Source organism: Eulemur rufifrons, chromosome 27 (assembly GCF_041146395.1).
Source record: "Eulemur rufifrons isolate Redbay chromosome 27, OSU_ERuf_1, whole genome shotgun sequence".
Classification (NCBI taxonomy): domain Eukaryota; kingdom Metazoa; phylum Chordata; class Mammalia; order Primates; family Lemuridae; genus Eulemur; species Eulemur rufifrons.
In genome coordinates, this window is record NC_091009.1 from 28,608,342 (window position 1) to 28,629,230 (window position 20,889).

Here is a 20,889-nt window from a genome sequence, read left to right on the forward strand (position 1 = left end):
GGCCCTCAGAGCTGACTGCACTGACAACGTCTTTGCCCAACTCCCCCTCCCTGAGGAGAGATGTTGTCAGTGCTGAGAAGGAAGGAACCCCGAATATTATGTCCGTGGCCTGCACGAAGCTCTAAGCTTGGGAGTTAGGCTCCTAAATCTCAGTGTAAAATGACCCCAGTATTGCAGTAATGATGCCCAATTCCACTGGGCCTGGTGCTGCGGAGCTTGTGGCAAGGACATTGGCTGAGTCCTGTCCTGTGGTCATTCTCTCTTGGGTCAAACCCGGGCCACCCTGGGTAAGATGTCTGTCCTTATCCTCTTCTGCTGCTCGGGTTGTCGGGTGGATAGAGGGTCGTACTGTGTCTTAACAGCCAGGCTGGAGCTAGACGGAGCAGGAGAGAGGGAGGGAAGGACGGATTTTCCTGATAAATGAGAGTGGCTTTAAGGAGGGACAAGAGCACTTAGGGGACTTTGGGAAAGTTAATAAATGGGGCTGTAGAATAATCTTCTAGCTTTCAACGCTCATCACTGGCCCTTGCATCCAGCTACTTGGAACCTGGTAAACTTGCTTTTAGGAAGATAAATATTGCCTGCCCCGTCCCTGCCCCTCGCCCCAATGTCACCATCTGCACTAGTTGGACAGTAAATGCAGTAATGCGGGCAGCTTGAATACAAATGGGATCTGGTTATCCTGCAGGGGCCCCTGGGGCCCAAAGATCAGTGACTTGTATTTAGGGACCACTCGCTGTATGTGAGGCCCAGGACTGGCTGGCACAGAGGCACAGGAGACAAGTACTGGTCCTGCCCTCTGGATTGCAGCCTGGCCTGGCAGAGGAGGACAAATCCCTGCCACACCAGGGAGCTTATGCTGAAGGCTGGGTGGCCGGAGGAGCAAGGATGTTAGGAGAAGCTTCCAGGAGAGACAGCCGTGTGGGCCAAGGTGGTCATGAAAGGTGGGCTCTGAGCCTGCTTTGAAGGATGGGGAGGACGTTGAAGGAAGAAGTAGAGACTGGAAGAACATTCAGGTGGGCAGAAGAGGGGAAAGTGTAAGGTGATTCATTCACTTACTTAGAAGTTTAACACATTATTATATAGTGCTTACTATGCATCAGATACTGTTCTTAAAATTTCTCACATTTTAACCGATTTGATCCTCACAGCAACCTAAGAGGTAGCTACAATGACAATCCCTGTTTTATAGATGAGGAAACTCAGGCAAAGAGAGGTTAAGTAACTTGCCTGAGGTCACACAGCTAGTGCCTGACCTAGCTGCAGAGTCCTGGCTGCTACTTGGTAGGTACTCAGGGTGGACTGGAGAAGGCTGAGCACCCATTGTTTCACTGTCCCCTTATTGCATGACCATGAGCCACGTGGCGCCCACACCCTCGCCTGGGCTCCCCCGGGCAGAGCCGGGGAGCCTGCCTGTCCTGCCACAGCAGAGCGGAGGAGTAAGGGGCGATGGTTGCAGGCACGCTGGAGAGGCGAGCTGGCCGGGCTGCTCTGGCGTGATGCCTTGGAGGCGCAGACGCCAGGGCTAATTGAGGCCCATTCATACCCCAAGTGCAGTCGCGAAAGCTGAAGTTTCCAATCAGGCTGACCTGGCAGCCTGCGCTGGCTCTGTCGTTTACCTTGGGCACATTATTCAGCCGTTGGGATCACAGTTCCCTCACGCGGAACAGGATGTAACGCTACCTGCCTCACGGGGCGGGTGAGCAGGCTAAGAGACGATTTGCATAAGGCACGCATCACTGTGCCTCGCGCAGTTGGTGTCAACGTTATTAGTTCCCCTTCTCCTCTTAAGTCACTTAATGCAAATGTATCGTGACCCAAACGCCATCTGGTGCCCTCCTGCCTCTTGGATATCGATGTATAAACAGCTCAGTTCCCTGCCCATCCCGTGGTCTGTGAAAGTCAAAGCCGCCCTCACCATTTTTGCTAATACCGGGGGCTCGTGCGCTGACCCCTGTATTCACACGCGGTCTCTGCTTCACCCTGCGGGCCATTTGGATGTAAAATTTACCGACTTGTTTGCATGAGACATCCAGTCACAGAAAGCAAAATTCATGAATCGAGTAGGCTTGACTGTCAGTTTGGGGGACATGAGGCTGGGCCACACCCAGTACACAGCTCTCTCACTGGGTCCCTCTAATCTAGGGGTCCTCTCGCATTAGCCTGCATCAGAATCACCGGGGTGGGGGGCTGTTAAAACACACATCCCAGGGTTTCCAATTCAGTAGATCAGGGATGCGGCCCAAGAATTTGCATTTCTACTAGTTCCCAGGTGATTCTGATACTGCTGGTCTAGGGACCACGCTTTGGGGACCACTTCTCTGATCTCCCTTCTGCCTGTCTCTGTTCCTCGTCTGCTCCTCCCTGGATTGCCCTGGGGTTCCAAAATCTGCCCCCTCTATTATGCAGAACTTTCCCCAGATGCTACCCCAGATCAATCCTGGACCCTTCATTTAACAGGATTCAGCCTTTTTAGAGGGCAATTGGGATTTTAAACATACAGTACGTGATTGCGTTTGTTTCGGTGTGAAATAATCCCTTGTGCTCTCCGCGGCAGTTTCTGTGTGAGACTGAGCCGGTGGCCTTCCTGTTTGGGCTCAGTGTGAGTAAGGTGAGCTCCTAGTGGTCCCAAGCCAGGGCTGAGGTCTGTGTCACAAGTCTACACAAAGGAGTGATTCTCCGTGGCAAAGACGTGCTTCTCCGTGGCGGGTCTGGGGCTAATCAGCAGCAAGTTCTGGGGGCTGCGGGTGGGAGTGGGGGTTGGGGGCTGGTCTGCTGGGCCGCAGCTGTGGCTCCAAATTGCTCTGAGCCCCACTGCCTGGTCCATGCTCCAGCAGGAACTGACATCAAACAAATGGGCCCTGATGCGTTAAGTGGGGGGTGGGTGGGGGGCGACACGGGCCCTTTCTCCGCCTTTCACCACCTAATCTAATGGTGCGCAGGAGAGGCTGCCCGCCTTGATGAGAAGGGCTTTAACTAATTCCCAGACCCCGGCCCTCTGTGGGCAGCTGGGCAAGAGGGGTCTAGCCTTCGCTCTTAATAAAGATTGGAAGATGACTTGTCCCCTCCCCACCACTCTGTTAATCCAACTCCAAGCTGGAGATTAGCATTTCTAATGGGCTGGGAGGCACAGCCTTCAGGAGACAGGGATGAGGGATGGCAGATATTCCGGGGTCCCTGGGGCTCTGAGGAGAGGCAGTTGCTTTGTCTGGCCTCAGCTGAACTGGGGTTGGCTTTCTTCAGCCAGGGCACTCACTGCATCTCCCCACTTCTCGCCCCTTGAAACTGGGCCGGTGGACTCCTACCAATGTCATATAAAGTCCCATAACCAGATATCCAATATCCCAAGAGGATGATATGAAAACCTGGAATTCACCCAGCCACTTCTTTCAAAGGATTGGTTGTCTCCTTCATTCATTCATATTCATTCATTTTGTCCTTCAGTTGGCACTTGCTATGTGCCAAGCGCAGGATGCAGAGATGAAAAACTGATGTCTTGTACTCAGGGTGTTCACAATTTAGTAAAGGAAATAGACAATAGGCCGGGTGCGGTGGCTCACGCCTGTAATCCTAGCACTCTGGGAGGCCGAGGAGGGAGGATTGCTTGAGGTCAGGAGTTCCAGACCAGCCTGAGCAAGAGTGAGACTTCATTGCTACTAAAAACACAAAAATTAGCCAGGTGCAGTGGTGTGAGCCTGCAGTCCCAGCTACTCGGGAGGCTGAGGCAGGAGGATCCTGTGAGCCCAGGAGTTTGAGGTTGCTGTGAGCTATGATCACGCCACTGCACTCTAGCCAGGGGACAGAGTGAGACTCTGTCTCAAAAAAAAATAAATAAATAAAATAATAGACAATAAATGTCGTATGCCAAACCTCATGAGACATAAATAGGTGCTCCAGGGACACAGCAAGGGGATCTAAATCAGACCGTGCAAATGTGTGTGCGCGTGGGTGTGTGTGCGTGTGTGCACGCAGGGGTGTCAGAGAAGACAGTGTCACTCGAGCTGCCTTCAAGCAGTCTAAGAGGGATGGTCTATCGAGTAAAAGGGGCTCAGAGGGGCTTGGAATGGGAAAGTAAAGAGTCTGGAATCAGGTGCTACAGGAACCTCAACTCCAGTGATTATGAATTATCCAGAGGAAGCGGGTGTGTGAAAGGTCAAGAGGAGAGTGTTCCAAGCAGACCCACCTTCGGGCCATAATTTGTTCATTGAACCCACATTTATTGAGCCCTTTGCCCAGGACACTCTAACATTGCTTTTGTTTACTTGACTGTCATCTCCCATGACAGTCTGAGCTTCCTGAGGACTAGAATTCTATCCTACTTATGTCATTAATTAGCACAGAGTAAGTTATTAATACATGTTTTTTAATTGAATTGAATTTAAACACCTGGAGAGTATGAGATTTTTTGCATATTAGAGGAGTTGGAAATAGCTGGGATGGCTAAAATTTAGGGTACATTTGAAGAGTGGTGAGAAATGAGCCTGGAGAGGTGAGGGTCAGATCATCAAAGGTCTAACCTGCCAAACCCTGGAGTTTAGATTTTTATCGTATTATAGCAAATGAAGGTTTCAAAGGAACAACATGATCAGATTTATATTTTAGGAGATCCCTCTGGCAGCAGCAGTTTACGGGGGAGTAGGCAACACAGGAGGCAAAGGACACTGTCAATTCAGGCTGCAAGGACTTGGACTAAGGATGACACAGTGCAAACGGATGTGAGGGATGAATTACAGATACAGCCTGTGAACTTGAAAGTGATGAGAAAGGATCTTTCTAATATTCCAAGGAGTAAATAGGAGGTTCAGAGGTGTCGTATTTGAATCTAATGAAGCGATAACCCCTCCAGCCAATGATCTGCTCCGAGGACTTTGGAGGGGAGAGTAAACACAGGTGGGCCAGATAGTTTCTTGGCGAGGTTTTGTCTGAGGGAGTTGGGTCTGCGTCTTCAGGAATCCTTTTGTCCTTACTCCCCACTACTGCCTGTCCCTGTACCAGTCATCTTGCCACAGGAACAGAGCCACCTCCCAGCCCTGCTTTCTCCCCAACCCCCTCACCCCACTGAGGAAAGGGAGGGGGTTACAATGTCTGGGGTCCCTCACGACTCATCTTGCCTGGGCGATGCTCTTCGGCCAGGCCTCAGTGGGAATCGGCACCACCGTGGGCAGAAGTATCAAGAGGCGTGGTGAAAGTTAGCATTGCTCCTCCGCCAGCACGGCCCTCTGTCTCTTGTCCTTTCCTGTTGGCTTGTTAATCGAGACTCCTTTGAGTTGACTGAGAAGGGTTTTGGTTTGTAGTAAGCTGTTTTATTCATTCTTTCAACAATATTAAATGTCTGTTTTGTTCCAGGCACAATGCTGGGCGTATGCTAATGCTCTATCTAAGGGCAGGGTGCAGTACGGGGCTGGGAGACAGGGACCATTGCCAATCTCTCCTCCCAACTGCTCCAACATGGTACTTTTCGTTTTATTAATTAATTTATTTGTTTGGAGACAAGAGTCTTGCTTTGTTGCCCGGGCTACAGTGCCATGGCGTCAGCCTAGCTCACAGCAACCTCAAACTCCTGGGCTCAAGCGATCCTCCTGCCTCAGCCTCCCAAGCGGCTGGGACTACAGGTGCGCACCACCATGCCCGGCTCATTTTTTCTATTTTTAGTAGAGACGGGGTCTCGCTTTTGCTCAGCTGGTCTCAAACTCCTGACCTCAAGTGATCCTCCCACCTTGGCCTCCCAGAGTGCTAGGATTACAGGCCTGAGCCACCGCGCCCGGCGGGAACATGGCACTGTTTAAAGGGTGTGTGTGCACACATATCGCATTGAATCAGAGGGCGCCCCCATGACTGCACACAGCACACATTCCTGTACCAGTGTCACTCTATGTTTAAAATACAAATTATGGCCGGGCGCGGTGGCTCACGCCTGTAATCCTAGCACTCTGGGAGGCCGAGGCGGGTGGATTGCTCAAGGTCAGGAGTTCGAGACCAGCCTGAGCGAGACCCCGTCTCTACTAAAAATAGAAAGACATTATATGGACACCTAAAAATCTATATAGAAAAAATTAGCCGGGCATAGTGGCGCATGCCTGTAGTCCCAGCTACTTGGGAGGCTGAGGCAGTAGGATCGCTTGAGCCCAGGAGTCTGAGGTTGCTGTGAGCTAAGCTGACGCCACGGCACTCACTCTAGCCTGGGCAACAAAGTGAGACTCTGTCTCAACAAAAAAAAAAAAAAAAAAAAAAAAAATACAAATTATGCAAACGAGTCTTCCAGAATAAGACCACTTCTAGATGGTGGCTGGGATGGCAGAATGTCATTAAGAGTGTGCTGTGTGGCGCCCACGAAAAGCCCTTTGATTCACTTCTGTCATTAACCCCTTGACATCCCTGTCCCACCCATTAACCAAGGAAAATGAACAAATCACATGGCCAGAGTCCATTTTGAACAACTTTTATTATACGTTTAGTGTTCTCTATACAAAAGAAATCAGTTTTTTTTTTTTTACAGTGATTCCAAAAAAAATTCTGAATAATTTGGCCTTTTCATTGCTCATGCAGTCAGTTTATAAGTCCATGTATTAGACGGTCCTCCACGGCCCAGAAGTCTTCCCTGCTGAAGGTCGTGCGTGACACCCTCAGATACGCATCTGTCACTGACAAAGTTGGTTAATGCAAAATAACTCACGAAAAGGGAAGAACATGATGTCAGAGGGGTTAAAACAAGGTCTGCCATGGAGAGTTAAATGTTTAACCGATGGAAAAAAGATCAGACCCATTCGTGGGTATGTGGAAGGGACGGAGACACTGGGGAAAATATTTTTCCGATGACAAAAACAAATTGGAACGGTGGGGGGAGGGCAAGAGGTCCTCCGGGGTCTAGCATAGGTTGGGGGTGGGACCAGAACAGAAGGTGGCCACGGTGCAGGTGACTGATGCTCAGCTCAAGAGGGGTGCGGAGAAGCTGGGGAAGAGCTGGGGAGCCGGGCAGGGGGACGACACTGACTGAGGACATTGCAGTTGCGAATCAGAAAAAGAGAGCAGGTCAGCGGCATCTGATCTGCATCATTTTTGAAAAAGAAACAAGAGTAGTGCACAAAATTCTGGGTATTTTGTCCCAGATTTTTGTGTTTATTGCTTCACTGAAGTCTCTACACCTGCTGAACTGCCGCCCCGCAAATCCCAGGGTGGTGGGCTTGCACGGGCCCTGCTGCCCCCAGGACCCCACGGCCAGGGGCAGAAGGGACAGACACCCGCTGCACAACCTCAGTTCCAAGGAGTACAGCACGCGGAAGGCCCGGCATGTGACAAAGCAAGAGACACCTTTCCGGGGGGTGCGGTCTAGGTTTCACAGTAACAAATGCCAGTCAGCTTGTCACTCTCTTCCACCGGCCTGGGTCTGCCCTGAACTGCAAGCTGGGTTAACCACAGCCTGTCAGACAGAACGATCTCGGACTCAGAAAAATCCTTTTTTGTCTTTCCTATTGGGAGGAGTACGGGGGACGGGGGAGAGCGGTAAAGAGGCGTGGGGGGCTGAGCCGGCAGGACGGATCGCGAGTAATACCTCTGTTTCAAAGCAGGCAGCTGCGGTGAGATGAAAGAACACTGGACAAGGAGTCAGAAGGCCCAAGTTCAAGCCCTAACCCTACCTTAACTTACCAGCTGTGTGATCTTGAGCAAGTCCCTGGATTTTCGTGTCCTCGACTGTACAGTAAGTCATTTTAATGTGATCCCTTCATCTGCTGAAATCTGATTCTGTCCTAAGCTAGACGCCTTTGTACCTGTTTCATTCCCATCCTTATCATCGTGCAACATCCATTTAATACTCATATACTGATAAGAGGAACAATGGTTTTGGGTGTGGCTTGCGACACTGGTGGGGTTTGTGGCTTTCCTAGATGGTCGTCCTTTCCCTCTGGTCCTTCTCTGAATGTGTCTCAGGAAGGCCTGTTCTTAGCAGTGGGGAAAGAGAGAGGGCATTTCCCTGGGCTTGGGCTGTGCAGGATGGGGACAGCCCCAGGGTGTGGTTTGAATTCACATGACTCAGACCCTGCCTATGTATCCCAGGGTCTGAGTCTCCTCCTGACACTTCAAGCTCGTAGCTTCATTGGTTTGAGTCCTATTTTTCTTTTTAAAATGAGGGACCTCCTACAGGCTCCTCCTCGGCCACTGTGCAAAGCTCAAGCGAGATCCTTTGCTCAATGGACCTAACCACGAGCATGGGCTTGTGTGTGTTTGGCAAGGGCTGGGCAGGAGGCCCCTCTACACGATGATGTCATGAGTAGGGAGCAGTGTCCTGTGCCAGCACCCCAGGAACCTGCTGCGCTCCTGCTGAGAAGCGATTCTCTGGCATCAGCCCCAGCAGACTGAAAGTCTGAGAATCTTGGCTTCTTCAGAGGGTTAGCAAGGCAGCCTCACAAAGCTGAGACAAAAACGTGTGATATCCGACTCCTTCCATCAACCAAGCTGTTTGTGACACCCTAAGACCCAGCCCTGCCCCAGCACAGGGCTCCCAGAGGAGCCGGAAAGAGCCACGGCCTGTGCCGTGCCTGTGGGATGGCTTCCCCCTCCTTCGGACTGGACTCTTTCTCCCTGGTTCTGCCTGCAAGAATCACTCAAACAGGGCCCAGCCTGGGAGGCCTCTCCCCTCCTACAAGTCGTGCACCCACACACGGTCCTTTGCATCTCGTCTCACAGGGGCCTGCGTGTGAGCCACCCTCTCTAAGACGACGTCATGATCAGGATCGTCACCTCTTGGAAGTGCTGCGCTGCGACAGGGCTGCCATCTGCCGTATGTGCGCACGCCTGGGTGTGGCAGGGGGGCGCGTCCTTTATGGGAAAACCCAGAAACGTCCCCAGGTCTGTTTCCACCCTCTTCCCAAGGCAAGTCGTGGTCGGGGGAACTGTGAACGCACTCTAGGGGCCGGTTACAGATGTACCTTGCAGGGCAAGGATTGTTGGCACTGGCGGACTTTCGGACATGTGGTCACTTCTCCAGACCTAGGGACTTGCCAGGAAGGGTGTGGACCAGATGTCTCCAACCTCTCAGGGAAGAGGAGATGGGCCAGGAAGGCGGCAGCCGTTCTCGCCTTCCCTTTAGCTCAAATTCAACCATCCCCTCAAAAGCAAGGTAGAGAAAGACGGGTCCCCTCTGCCGTAACCCAGGCAAGGCGGGAGGCAGCTGTCCCCTGGCCCTGCAGCAGTGTCCTTCCCACACCCTCAGGTGGGCCCATGTCCCTCTGTGGAGAGAGGTATTCAAAGGAGGGACTGAACAGGGGACACAGAGGCATAAAAATACCGACAGGTTAAACAGCTTGTCCCGGGGGCAAAGCACAGCGGCTCAGGAAGCAGGAGCGCTCCTCAACCCCACCCTGTGGTCCCCGGCTGTGCTGTCCTGCCCCGCCTGCTGCCCTGGCAGACCAAGCTCTCCCTCCGAGTCCTCTCCCTTCGAGCTCGCGCCCATCCGTGGCTTAAGCAATGGAGGGCAGCATGCTCCCAACTCCATGGCCACTGTGTCCCGAGACTCGGTTCCGGGACTGTTAGCTCCATGAGGGCAGGGACCACATGAGACTCCCTCACCATGGTACCCAGGGCTCAGGCCTTTTTTCAGACGACATATTCAAATAATATTTGCTGAATATATAGCAGACGAATGAATGGACAAGTGAGAGCACAGGAAGCCACGGCTCTCACGGCTGAGCACACGGGGGGGGGGAGGGGGAGGAGTGCTGCCCAGTGAACGGACCGGCTAGAGTCACGGCAAGACGGCCTACACCGCTTCCCTCCCAGCCAGACAGGCTGAAGCACCACTGGTTTGCCCACTCCTGGCATCGCTGGGGGTGTGTTTTGAGAGACCCAGCCGGCAGGGAGCGCTGGGCAGGACTGCCTTCCTCCTGACCAGGGTGGGCTTGGGCCTGGGCTCCAGGGAACACGGACTCTCCTCTTGCTGGAAGGGACCGCCACCTTCCCCTGTAATCCACACCCCCACGAGTCTGATCTCCCTGAGCACGTGCCACCTTTGCTTGGGGAAAACTTGGTTCTTCCCCCCCACAGTTGCTCCTGCCTGCAGGGTTACGATCACGTGTGGTGGGGGCAGCTCTCAGCACCCACAGGACAGCAGCCAGAGAGGAGCTAACAGCATTCTCGTCACACACAAAGGAGGGTGGCACAGAGCCTGGCAGGACACTGGGATGAGGCGCAGACAGACCGAGGACTCGGCGTTCCCCAGACTCTTAAGACAGAAGGAGCCCTTCTCGGTCATCAGTTCGTGTGGACGACCTTCCAGAGGTGGGGAGATGGCCACGATGACATATGACGGTCCCTTCCTGCCCTAGGAGCCCGTTCTCGGGGCAGTGGGCTCACCTGCAGGTACAGTGCAGTATGGAATGAGTGCCGGAGACACTGACTGCTCAGATCCAAAGTGTTTTCTGGAAAGGCCAGGTCTTTAATCCAGCGCACAGGCACCCTTCCCTGACATTCCCTTCAGGGACAGTGAGCCTGGGCTGCAGGAGTTCCCGGCTGTGGCCAAGCAGGTGTTGGAGAACCAGAGGAGGGGCCCCTGGGCTCTCTTTCCAGAGCCCACTGTTTATCCTGTTCCTTTTCACCGTGACAGAGCTGCCCCTTGGGCGTCCAGGCATCAGCCCTGGCCAGGGCTTGGTCCAAACAACCTTTATATACTCTAAGGTTCAAACCCCACCTTTTTGGCTCAGCTCTGGGCTATGGTTTCTTACCTGCAGACTGTGTGTGTGTGCGTGTGTGTGTGTCTATGGGCTTGATCTTCAACTGAATGATTATTAAGTGATGCAAGCATTGCTAATACCTTTGTGGCTTACACATGTGGCAAACGATGTTTTAATTAAGTCACTGAAGGACACAGCCCTGGTCCTGCCCAGGCCCCTGGCTAGCAGCTGGAGGCTCCAATCGGAGCTAGCTGTGCCTGGGGCAGCTGATCCATTCCTGGGGGTCAGCTTCACCCTCCTGGAACTGACTCGAGCTACAGAAACAGCTAAAGGGTCACGGTCAGGCTCAAGATCTCCCTCTCTGTCTGACTGTGCGGCCAGGTACCTTTGGTTTCAAAACTGGATTAGGTGGGGAGGACGCAGGCGGCTCCTTCGGTCTGGGAACTGCAGGTCTGCGAGTGTCTCCATGGGGCAAGGCGTGGGGGCACGGGAGGAGTGGCTGCTTCTGGTCCTGCCGGGACGCTTGCATAGGCTGCCCTGTGCTCCGCGAGACGGACGTTGCCGGAGGCTTCAAGGCTTGCAGGGAGGGCTGGGGACCTGGGGACTCCAGGGACGGAGCAGAGCTGCGTAAGGCATACGAAAAGCATCGAGTCCTCCCCGGGCGGGGGCATCACAGCACTGTCAGTACGGAGCCACCTCGGGGTCCCCTGATATGTATGTACCCTAATGAAAGGACAGACCGGCTCAGTCTCGGGGCAGCAAGTCCCCATCCACACACCGTAGCCAACGTGAGTCTCAACTTCATCCAGGATGGACCAAGGCGATGGTATCCGCTAGAGCTGAAAGGGGGAGCAGCGCTCTACACCCCCAAACACACCAGCAGAGCTTCTGCGTCGCAGGGCTCCACCTCCTTGAGGGTAGCAGCGTGGGCCCCGCCGGGCGGGCAGGTGCCCTCTACTCTGGACACAGTGGATGTGGCCCTCTCTCTGACATCCTGGGTTTCACTGATGGGGAGGAAGGAAGTCCAAACCCAGCCTTTTTCCTCTCTCTAGAGGCGAGCACAGTTCCCCGGGGACCAGACAGCTGCTTTCTTCTGCTTGAGGTACACAGTCACCGGACGGCCTTGGGTCAGCGCCCACTCGTGTCCCTCCAACTTCTTCAGGGTCAGAGCAGCTCGCGTCCTGGATGCTCCGGAGGAAGGGGCCAGGCAGGAACGAGGGGCAAGAGGTAAACTCGCCTCCCAGCCGAACCAGAGAGGCAAAGAGGCCGGCACACCCTCTCCCTGCCAACAATACTGTCATTTTCCAGAAAGGACCCAAGCCCAGCTCAGCAACTGACAAGGCCAGGGCGGAGGGCCTGGGACCCGGGGAGGCGTATGGCGAGAAAGGCATCCTTCGGAAATACGTGGGCCCAGCGGTGGCTTGAATACTAGAGCTTCTCTACGTGTTCTGTGACGGAGCAATCCTTTTGCCTGCCTTTACAGGTTCCTGGGGGAGAGTCCCAGGGACACGTCTTCGAAAGGAAATGAAAATGGAGACATGGGGTCTGGAGGGGAAGATGCACAAAGCAAAACACAGACAATGAAAAGTAGTGTCACCAACAGAAAAGGGTGAGTGTGTGCTGAGGCCAAGGCGGGCGGGGCGGTGTGAGACGGGGCGGGGGCCCGGGCTCCCTCCAGCTGAGCGCAGGTCGCTCCAGCTCTCCCACACTGGTGGCACCCGGGGGTGTAGGGGGGTCATTGGGAGGGGGCTTGTGGGTGTCACTGATCCTCACAGCTTGGCAGACCCCCATACTGAACCCTTGTCCCTGAAGGTGGCGCTGGCTTTGCAGTGGGTCTGCAGTGGCTTTGTCTCCCCCTCTCCCTTCCTCCCACTTGCAAAGTAGTGGCTGTGCCCGGGTGGGCTCTGTTAGGCCAGAGAGTAGATGGCATTGACGGGTGACGTAGCCTCCGAGCTTTCGTTGCCCTCTGTTTCCTCCTTGTCCTTTTTGACCGTGTACTGGCCGATGAAGGAGCCGTCTTCGTTGAACTGCCCCTCGCCGCCCTCGCCATAGTCCACCAGGCTGTCGTCACTCTCCTGCTGCTTGATGGTGCCGTCCAGAGACGTCTGGCTGCCCTGGAGGGGCTTGTTGTCCTCGTCACTGGCCAGAGAGAGAGAGAGAGAGAGAATCAGGGCCCAGCCCAGCACAAGCCCAGGTAGGTGGGACAGGGCAGCCGCCTCTCGCCCAGCAAGGATAGGACCCCGGGATCACCCAGTCCGGCTAGCTCTACGGCTGGGAAGCTGGGACCTAGAGAGGACAAGCAAGGTCTTCTCCGGGGAGAGGTGGCTGGGCGGTGCAGAGCAGGGAATGGGACCCCCGCTTCTGGCCTCCTGGTCTGGGGTCCTTTCCGTGAGACTGGGCCCCTGTCAGTGGGGGGGAGCAGACACAGACGGCCGTCCCACAGTGAGGCAGAGCCACTGCTTGTGAGACCACGCACGATGGCTCTAGTCCCCGGTGTCACTGTGTGGTTTTGTGACCTGGGCCTGTCCATCATCAAGGGGGGCTGGACCAGCTTTGACCTTCCCTGATCTGTGACTCTGCAGGGAAAGGATCTGCCTTGACCAACAGCAAAGGCCTTCAAGGAACAAAGCTGTCCCTGCCTCCCTGCTTCTGGATCTTGGTGTCGTTTCTCGCAGGTACCTGGTTGACCTACAGACAGATGGAGCGTGCGGGTGGCGGGAGGGAGGGCACCTGAGCAGACAGCAAGGCTCAGGGGATGCCGCCCAGCCCCCTCGGGGGCCCCAGGCTGCTCCCTGAGCCAGCGTCTGCTCAGGCTCCACGTCCCCTCCCCTGGCTGGACAGCCCTCTCTGCCCTGTGGGCTCAGCGTGGGGCCCAGGTGCTGCTGGCTGCACTTCCGAGGTGAGCCGAGCTCCCAGGAAGGAGGCAGCCGGCACCCGCAGGGGGAGTCTGGGGCCCAGCAGGTGGGACCACAGCGGTGCCAGGCAGTCTGAGCAGACACACACCGCACCCTCCCCTGCCCCCAGTCCTTCTTGGGTGTGAGGAAAACAACTGGCCGAGTTGCCATTAGAGCGGGCAGCGTGTTCTCGCTCCTAATGGCAGTGCCGGGCAGACAGCTGTCAGGGGAGGGCGGCCAGCCGGAGCTGGAGCCGGAGCCGAGCGTTGGTGGACGGGAAGCTATTAGCCCACTCCCGAAGTGCGAGTGACTGCCGCCCATTAGCGCGGCCTGCGTTCTCGGACGGCGCTGCTGTGGGAGGCGGTGCGAGGGAAGGGGGGCTCCAGGGCCGCACTGAGTTTGTGCAGGAAGTAGAACTCACTCTTTGCCAACTGGCGGGCTCCTCACCCCACGTGCCAGTCTTCTCACATGTACCCCTTCCCCAGGGTCCTCCCCCACCCGCAGCGGTGTGAGGATTGCGGTATGTGATTCGCAGGAATCCCTCCCCTGCTTCCAGCAGCCACTTCCAGCTACATGCACCCCCTGAACGGCGACGGCCCAGCCGGGGTGAAAGGGCACCCAGGCCTGGAAAGAACAGACCTCTTCCAATGGGAGCTTGGAGGAAACCCGAATGACCAGGGTGGCCCTGGTCTAGCCACTGTCAGCCTGGCTTCCGGGTCACCCTGGAGGACCAGGTGGACAGACGCAGGAGCACCACCCGAAACTCGGCCCCAGGATGGGGAAGCTGAGCCGCACTCCTCCTCTGCCCCAGGCCTGTCCCCCTAGAAACTCAGTTCTTCCTCTGATTTATTAGTTTCAGCCTTTTCCCAGTTTAGGATTCTTGGACTCATCCAAGAGGGGGCTTCTAGGGTAGAAACCGCAGACCCCACAGAGCCAAAGCAGAGGGGCGTGTGTGTGCGCACACGTGTGCCGCGCTGCCCTGGCGTGCTCCGGAGCACGCAGACCCAGCCTCAACATCTGGGGGAGGGGGCAGGTGCTTTTGCCCAACAGCTTTGGTGTGTGGGGGAGGAGAAGTGCACGAGGAAGCAGCTGCTCCCAGTGCAGGCTGCCTGGCCCTGTGCTGGGAGGTCCTCCCCGCTGCCCCCTGGCTGCACTGAGGGTCAGGGAATAGCTCTCAGCCGCGGGGAGGCTGGGCCTTGCTAGGTGGTCGAGGACAGCCAGGGGAAAAGGGCAGGGCTTCTTGTGCTTGCCCTTTTGGGAGGCCCATGAGGATGCTGGACTGGAGGATGCGGGACAGTCACGATCCACAAGGCTCCAGGCAGGCTCCCGTGTGGGCAGTGGCTCTGCCACACATTGATCTGACCCTGCTTGCCAGGCTGCTGATGAGCAGAGTGGCGGAGGCCCAGGGTAGGAAAAGGAGAGGTCAGAGGAGGACGAGGGAACTTGGAACAAACATTCCCTACCAGCCACTTGGCCTGGGAATGAGGGTCCACGACCCACCCTGCATCATTCCTGAGTTAAAAATATACTTGCCATCAAAATGGACAGATAAGCACGTCATAAGCCCAGGTACAAAGGCCCACCCAGATCTGAGGGGGGAGCACAGGTGCAGAACAGCAGCACCAGCCGGACCTCCAGCCCCTGGAACCGGCCTTTCCAGCTCTTCCACTCGCTCACCGGATGGCGAGCTGGGAGAGTCACCCCTGGTCTGGGCCTCGGTCCTCTCATCTGGGACACAGGACACCCTGCCAGATGCCTCTCCAAGGCCTATTCCAGTCGAGAGCCCAAAGAATCCTCTCTGAGCAAGCTCCGTAGCATGTGCCCTCTGCCAGGGCGCCGTCCGAGAGGCAGAGTGACAGCCCACCTGACAGGGGAAGGAGATCACGTACCTGTAGTCAAAAGAGCCATCCTCTTCCTTAGGGTCTTCAGGGCCAAGGGGAACGTCCTTCTTTTCTCGTACTTGGTCAACAAGAGAAGCAAAGACACAGACGCAGGATTAGGTAGGAAGCATGCCCTGCTCTCCAGGGCTCTCCCCAACGCAGAGCCAGAAGGCACAGCCCTGGGCTCAGTGACACTAATCTAATTAGTAACTGAACAAAGCCTAGCGTGGAGAACAGAGCCAGGCCTCCTGGCTCCAGGAGAGCTGTGGTTCACTCATCTTTTCAATGTACCAGGGGCTTACCCTGTAGCAGGAGGCAAAGAGGTTAGCTCTGAAGAACTTTCTGGAATGGGACACTTTCTGAAGGGGCAAAGGAAGGCTCAGAGTTTACATGACGAGTTCATCAGCTGTCCTAGTTCTACCTGGGACAGGGGAATGAACTCAGTCCACCCAGGGAGGCCCCCCTAGCTCAGGCTGTCTCTCGCAGAAGAAAGCAGCCCCAACATGGCCAGACAAGGTAAAGGATCACTCCTCAGTAAAGAACTGTCATTTCCTGCCCTCCCACCCTCGCTTACGTCGAGGCCTAACTCTTCAGAATCCTAGAGTCTCTGGGCACTGGGGCAGGGGAAAGGAACTCAAATAGAATCTCCTCTCCTCTCTCCTTTGTGCTGAGTTTTAGGGGGACCCTGGCGGAGGATCTGTTCTAAGAGATGGGGAAAGGAGGCATCTGGGGAGCGTGGGGCATGTGTGGTGACAGGGCTTTGGGGCCAGGGAGCGAGTTCGTGCCGCAGTCCAGGGGGACCTTGTGCTCACGGTTATCCATTATCCTGTCTCCCGTCTCCCTGCCCACCCCACTGCTGACAGATGGCTCCTGCCCCTGTTTGAAAAACAATCAATATTTGCAGAAACAAGAATGCCAGAGGTCCTTGTCCTTGACCTTGGTCTGTCTGGGCTGGAGGATCTCGAAGCCTACAGAAGAGAAATGCCTCTTCCGGAGTCTAGGGAAGCCAAAGCCCCTTACGGCCCTGAGGGGTCCCTGTCAGCTCCTCACCTGGAGCTTCTGGCCCTCGGTTCGAGGTGTCTGCGATTATACCCTCGCCCCGCTGCGAGCCCATCTCTGCAGCCCCTCTCACGGGCGTGCCGCTCCTGCCCAGACCCCTCCGCTCCCCACGCTCTGTACATGGCGAGAGAAAACGCCTCTCTTCCTTTCTCCTCCCTGGGCCACAGGATCCTAATGAGATTCAGGCTAAAAAAAAAAGCCAATTTGCCGAGCAGATGGGTGGTGAGTCAAGGAGAGGAAAGGTCATTCTTAATGGGGGCCAGGGTTCCTTCCAGCCCCTCTCTGGAGCCTCCTGGGGGCACCCACCCTGGGTGAACTTAATTAGCTCAAGTGCTTGCTGGCAGCTCCAAGATGCACAGACCAGGCAAGAGGACCGCGTTTCTAGGCTTGGCAAGGGCTGGGGGCACGGAGGGAAGGGAGTCCCCGAGCTGGCCGGGGAGCTGGCGGCGCCTCTCGCCCGTCTCACCTGGGTACTTGCCGCCGCGACTCCGCTTGATGAAGCAGACGATGAGCAGGATCAGCACCAGGAGGGCGATGGCGCACATGAGCCCGATGAACCAGCCCTGGGTGGCGATGTCCGCTTGGTTGTTGGTGTAAGCTGGCGGGGAGGGCGGGAAGCAGACCCGTGAGCGACTTTGTCGGGGAGAAGGTGGGGAGGGAGATGCGAGGGAAGCACGGCCGCTATGTCATGTGGGTGCTGCTCCTGGAGCCTACGGCTACCACCTAGCAGCCCTCTGGCCCCCGCTACCCCCGCTAAAGGGACAAAAAGAAAATAAATAAGGAGCCAAGGTAAAAAGGTCAGGAAAGAGGCAAAGGCGAGGAGTACGGGGAGCAGAGAAGCAGCAGGAGGCTGAATAGGACCTGTAGGAAGGGGCATGGCACCCTGCAAACCCCAGGGCTGGTCGCAGCCTGGGGGGCCGAGGGAAGGCCAGGGATTGGCCAAGCAAGTACAGTTCCTCACGGGTCACCCAGGGTGAAGAAATAGGAGTGTGTATGCCACCCCTCGGGGAGAGGGGGTGCGGTCGCAGTGCAAAGCCCTGTTGTAAGAATGCCCTCGGGGGCCTGCACAGGTGCAGAGTGGCGTCCTGGCCCACCGGCAGGGCTCTGGAGCCCACCAGTGGGTCCCAGACCAGGTGGAGGCCCGGGATGTCCTGTGTCTTTTCCTGTCTCCCCAGTGGGACTGTGCGCCATGTGACAGCAAAGGATCCTGGTGAGGGTACCTGCCGACAGGCCAGCACTGATGCCGGTGCCGGGGCTGTGCCTGCCAGTCACTCCGTGCCTCTTCCAGACCACTTCCACACAGGGACTTGCCCCGCCCTCCCTGTGACAGCGAGTCCCTGTCTGTCTTTGCCTGATGAGTGTGGAGACCTGTCTCAAAGTGGGCAGACCCCTCCAAGACTGGAGGGGCACACAGGTGGGCCTAATGGACAGGTGCTCGGGAGTCAGCTGGTGGTGGTCTTGATGGTCCAGTGGCTGCGGTGCGGGTTTGGGTAGGGGTGTGGCCAGAACCCACCTGCCCTTCTACTTTCTAGGGATGGGAGAGCAAAGCAACCCCTCCAGAAATGCAGCCCGTCATGGGAAACAAGACACAGAGGGGAAGGAATCAGAGGAACGGAACACATCCAAGGTGCCCGCCCAGCCCAGAGAAGCCTCCGGAGAGTCACATCACAGCAAGGGCCCCCACCAGCCATGGAGCCGGAGCCAAGGCACCGCGGCCCTCCCAGGAGGAGCACAGGAGCAGCACGGGGGACCCACAGCCCTCGAGCCCCCAGGTCTGCAGCACACGCCGTGTTGTGGGGCAGGTATCTGGGTCCAATCCCGCTCTTTGCTCTCCTTGGGGGCAGAAACGGTTTATAGCCTTCCCAGTGCCCAGCCAGGGGCATCGCACCAAGACAGCTCGCGGTCAGTGGTAAAGACAGACGGACAGGTGCTTCTGTGCTACTGCGCTCTGGCTGCCCAGGGTGGCGCTGGCCTGAAAAGCAGCCTCGCCCTGTGAGAACGTGGCGTGTGATCAGCCTGATTTCTGTATGCTGCGGGGAAAGTTCCAGTCCTGCTTCCGCTCCTGCACTCAGCAAGCCATTCACCGCACAGTGTCAGAGTGACCTTTCCAAACCCCACTTAGGATCAAATCACATCCTTGCCTAAATCCTCAGTGCTTCTCATTGTTATTGGAGAAAACTCTCCATTCCTTATCCTGACCTGTCAGGCTCTGCCAGGGTTGGCCCCGGCCACACTGGTTGCTCTCTCATTCCTGCCCCAGGGCCTTTGCACCTGCCGCTCTTCTCTTCCTTTCTTTTTCTTTTGACAGAGTTTTGTTCTGCTACCCTGGGTAGAATGCATCAGCCTAGCTCACAGCAACCTCAAACTCCTGGGCTCAAGCAATCCTTCTGCCTCAACCTCCCAAGTAGCTGGGCTACAGGCATGCGCCACCATGCCTGGCCAATTTTTCTATTTTTAGGAGAGACAGGGTCTCATTCTTGCTCAGGCAGATCTCGAACTCCGACTTCAAGTGATCTTCCTACCTCAGCCTCCCAGAGTGCTGGGATTACAGGTGTGAGCCACCACGCCTCACCTGCTCTTTCTTCGGATACTGCCTTGGCAAAAATCACCTGGGAAAGGCCTTCTTGAGTTTCCCAGCTTAAAGTCCCTCTACCCGGATTCCAGCCACTCTCCGAGGGCTCTAATTTATCTTTTTCATAGTACATGTAACCATTTGACATTATTAATACTACTACTAATTTACTTATAAGCACTTCCTATCTGCTCTAAATACTTTTCCACACATTATCTAATTTAATCCTCAGCACAACCGCCTAAGGTAGGTTTTATCCTTCTCTTACGTTGTGGCGGAGGAAGGTTCACTGGCTCAAGGTTGCTAAGCTGTACGTGGTAGGGTGGGGATGCGACCCAGGCTCTCTGGCTCCAGACTCTGTGCCCTTTTCCACTCCCATCTTGTCCCTCCACCCCGAGGGTGAGCTCCTTGGGGGAGGGACTGTGCAGGGAGCACGGCACTCGATTCGTGGTTGCTCAGTGAACCGCCGAGCCCCTTCCCTTCCTTCAGTCCACGCCCTGATGGGGCGCTGCCCTGCATCCCCCATTCCTGCACCCGACTCGGTACCAGCTGTGGTCTCTGTGGCGTCACTGCATTCTCATACATCCCGCGTGGGGGTGATGCAAGCCCCGGCCTGTTACAGATTCACGGCGTCACACTTCACCTGGACGGCTGCTGCCCAGCAACCCTCTCCATCTCTCACTGTCCCTCCAGCCACCCCGCAGCTGTCCGTCCAGAACCGCTCCCCCCGACAGCTCCTATATTGCCGTCTCTCCACGTCCACGGTTGACCTCACCTACTCCAGGGCACTCTGGAGACCCCTGAAACCTCGCAGCCTCTACAACTGTCCCTTCCCCCAGTGTCAGAGGCAGGGTCTCCTCTCTCCCCGCCGAAGCTTCTCCTCCCGTGCCAGTGGGACCCAACGCCCCCCTCCCTTGGCCCCTATAAGGATCTCCGCACTCCCAGCATTCTCAACGTCCCCCTCTTTGCTGTCCCCTTCCCTTCCGCTGTTAAACATGTTGAGGTTTGCTGTGTCTTTAAGCAAAAACCCTTGAGGAATCTGCCGGACTTTTCAGCTCCAGCTCATGCATCGTCCTCTTATAGGTTAACTCCGTAATCGTCCATCATCCCCGGTTCCTGCCAGCCAACTCCTTTCTCCACCCCAGCAAGCTGACTTCAAGCCGGTCTACACACAGTGCTTCAGCTGCCATCCCTGAGCCCGCCGCTCCCAAACCTCCCTCTGGCTCCCTGTCACCGTCATGGGAGACCCTTACTCATCTCCATCATCCCTCCAGCCACCGCCACAGCTACAAGTACAGAGCTCCCTCGTGGTCGCTCTCCTTGGATGTCACTGCTTGAAATTCAGCCTGCGTCTTCCTGCTCCCTCCCTCGGCTCTCCCAACTCCCCCGCCTCCGCCAGAGCCCTCACTGCTCTTCCCACCTCTAAGGACTACTGCTTCTCCTTCTCAAGTGTCTCATGGTCCCCTCACTGCTTCATTCTATTCTAGGGGTGCCTCACCCGTGCTTGTCAGTTCCCGTGGACGCAATGAGACATTAAGTCACCAGGTTCCTAGGAGGCTTCCCTCCTGTCCCCAAGTGCCTTCTTAAGGATGTGCCGCCATTCCTCACTTCCTATCACACTGGGCTCAACTCCCCAGTCTGGCCTTCTGGGCACTCCAGTCTCCCCCCTGCCCAAGAGAGCCTGGGCTGTCACCCTCGTTGCTGGCCACCTTTGCTCTTTCTAGCCCTCCTTCACGAATCTCCGATGGCTCCAACTTAAATCACCTCTGACTCTGATTCCACTCCCAGCCACACCACACAATATAACATTTAATTGTTCT

General features: G+C 56.0%; 1 protein-coding gene across 5 annotated transcripts in view; it reads right to left on the reverse strand.

Moving 5' to 3' along the window:
• Positions 1-12,571: 12,571 nt before the first annotated feature.
• The window catches only part of NFASC (neurofascin), a 154,136-nt gene continuing 145,818 nt past the window's right edge, over positions 12,572-20,889 (reverse strand). For all 5 annotated transcript variants that reach the window (XM_069459231.1, XM_069459232.1, XM_069459230.1 and 2 more), the window contains 3 exons: positions 16,964-17,095; positions 15,448-15,517; positions 12,572-12,803 (listed from right to left, as the gene is read on the reverse strand). In XM_069459231.1, coding sequence (XP_069315332.1) covers positions 12,572-12,803; positions 15,448-15,517; positions 16,964-17,095 — 434 coding nt within the window. The remainder of the gene's footprint in view (positions 12,804-15,447; positions 15,518-16,963; positions 17,096-20,889) is intronic.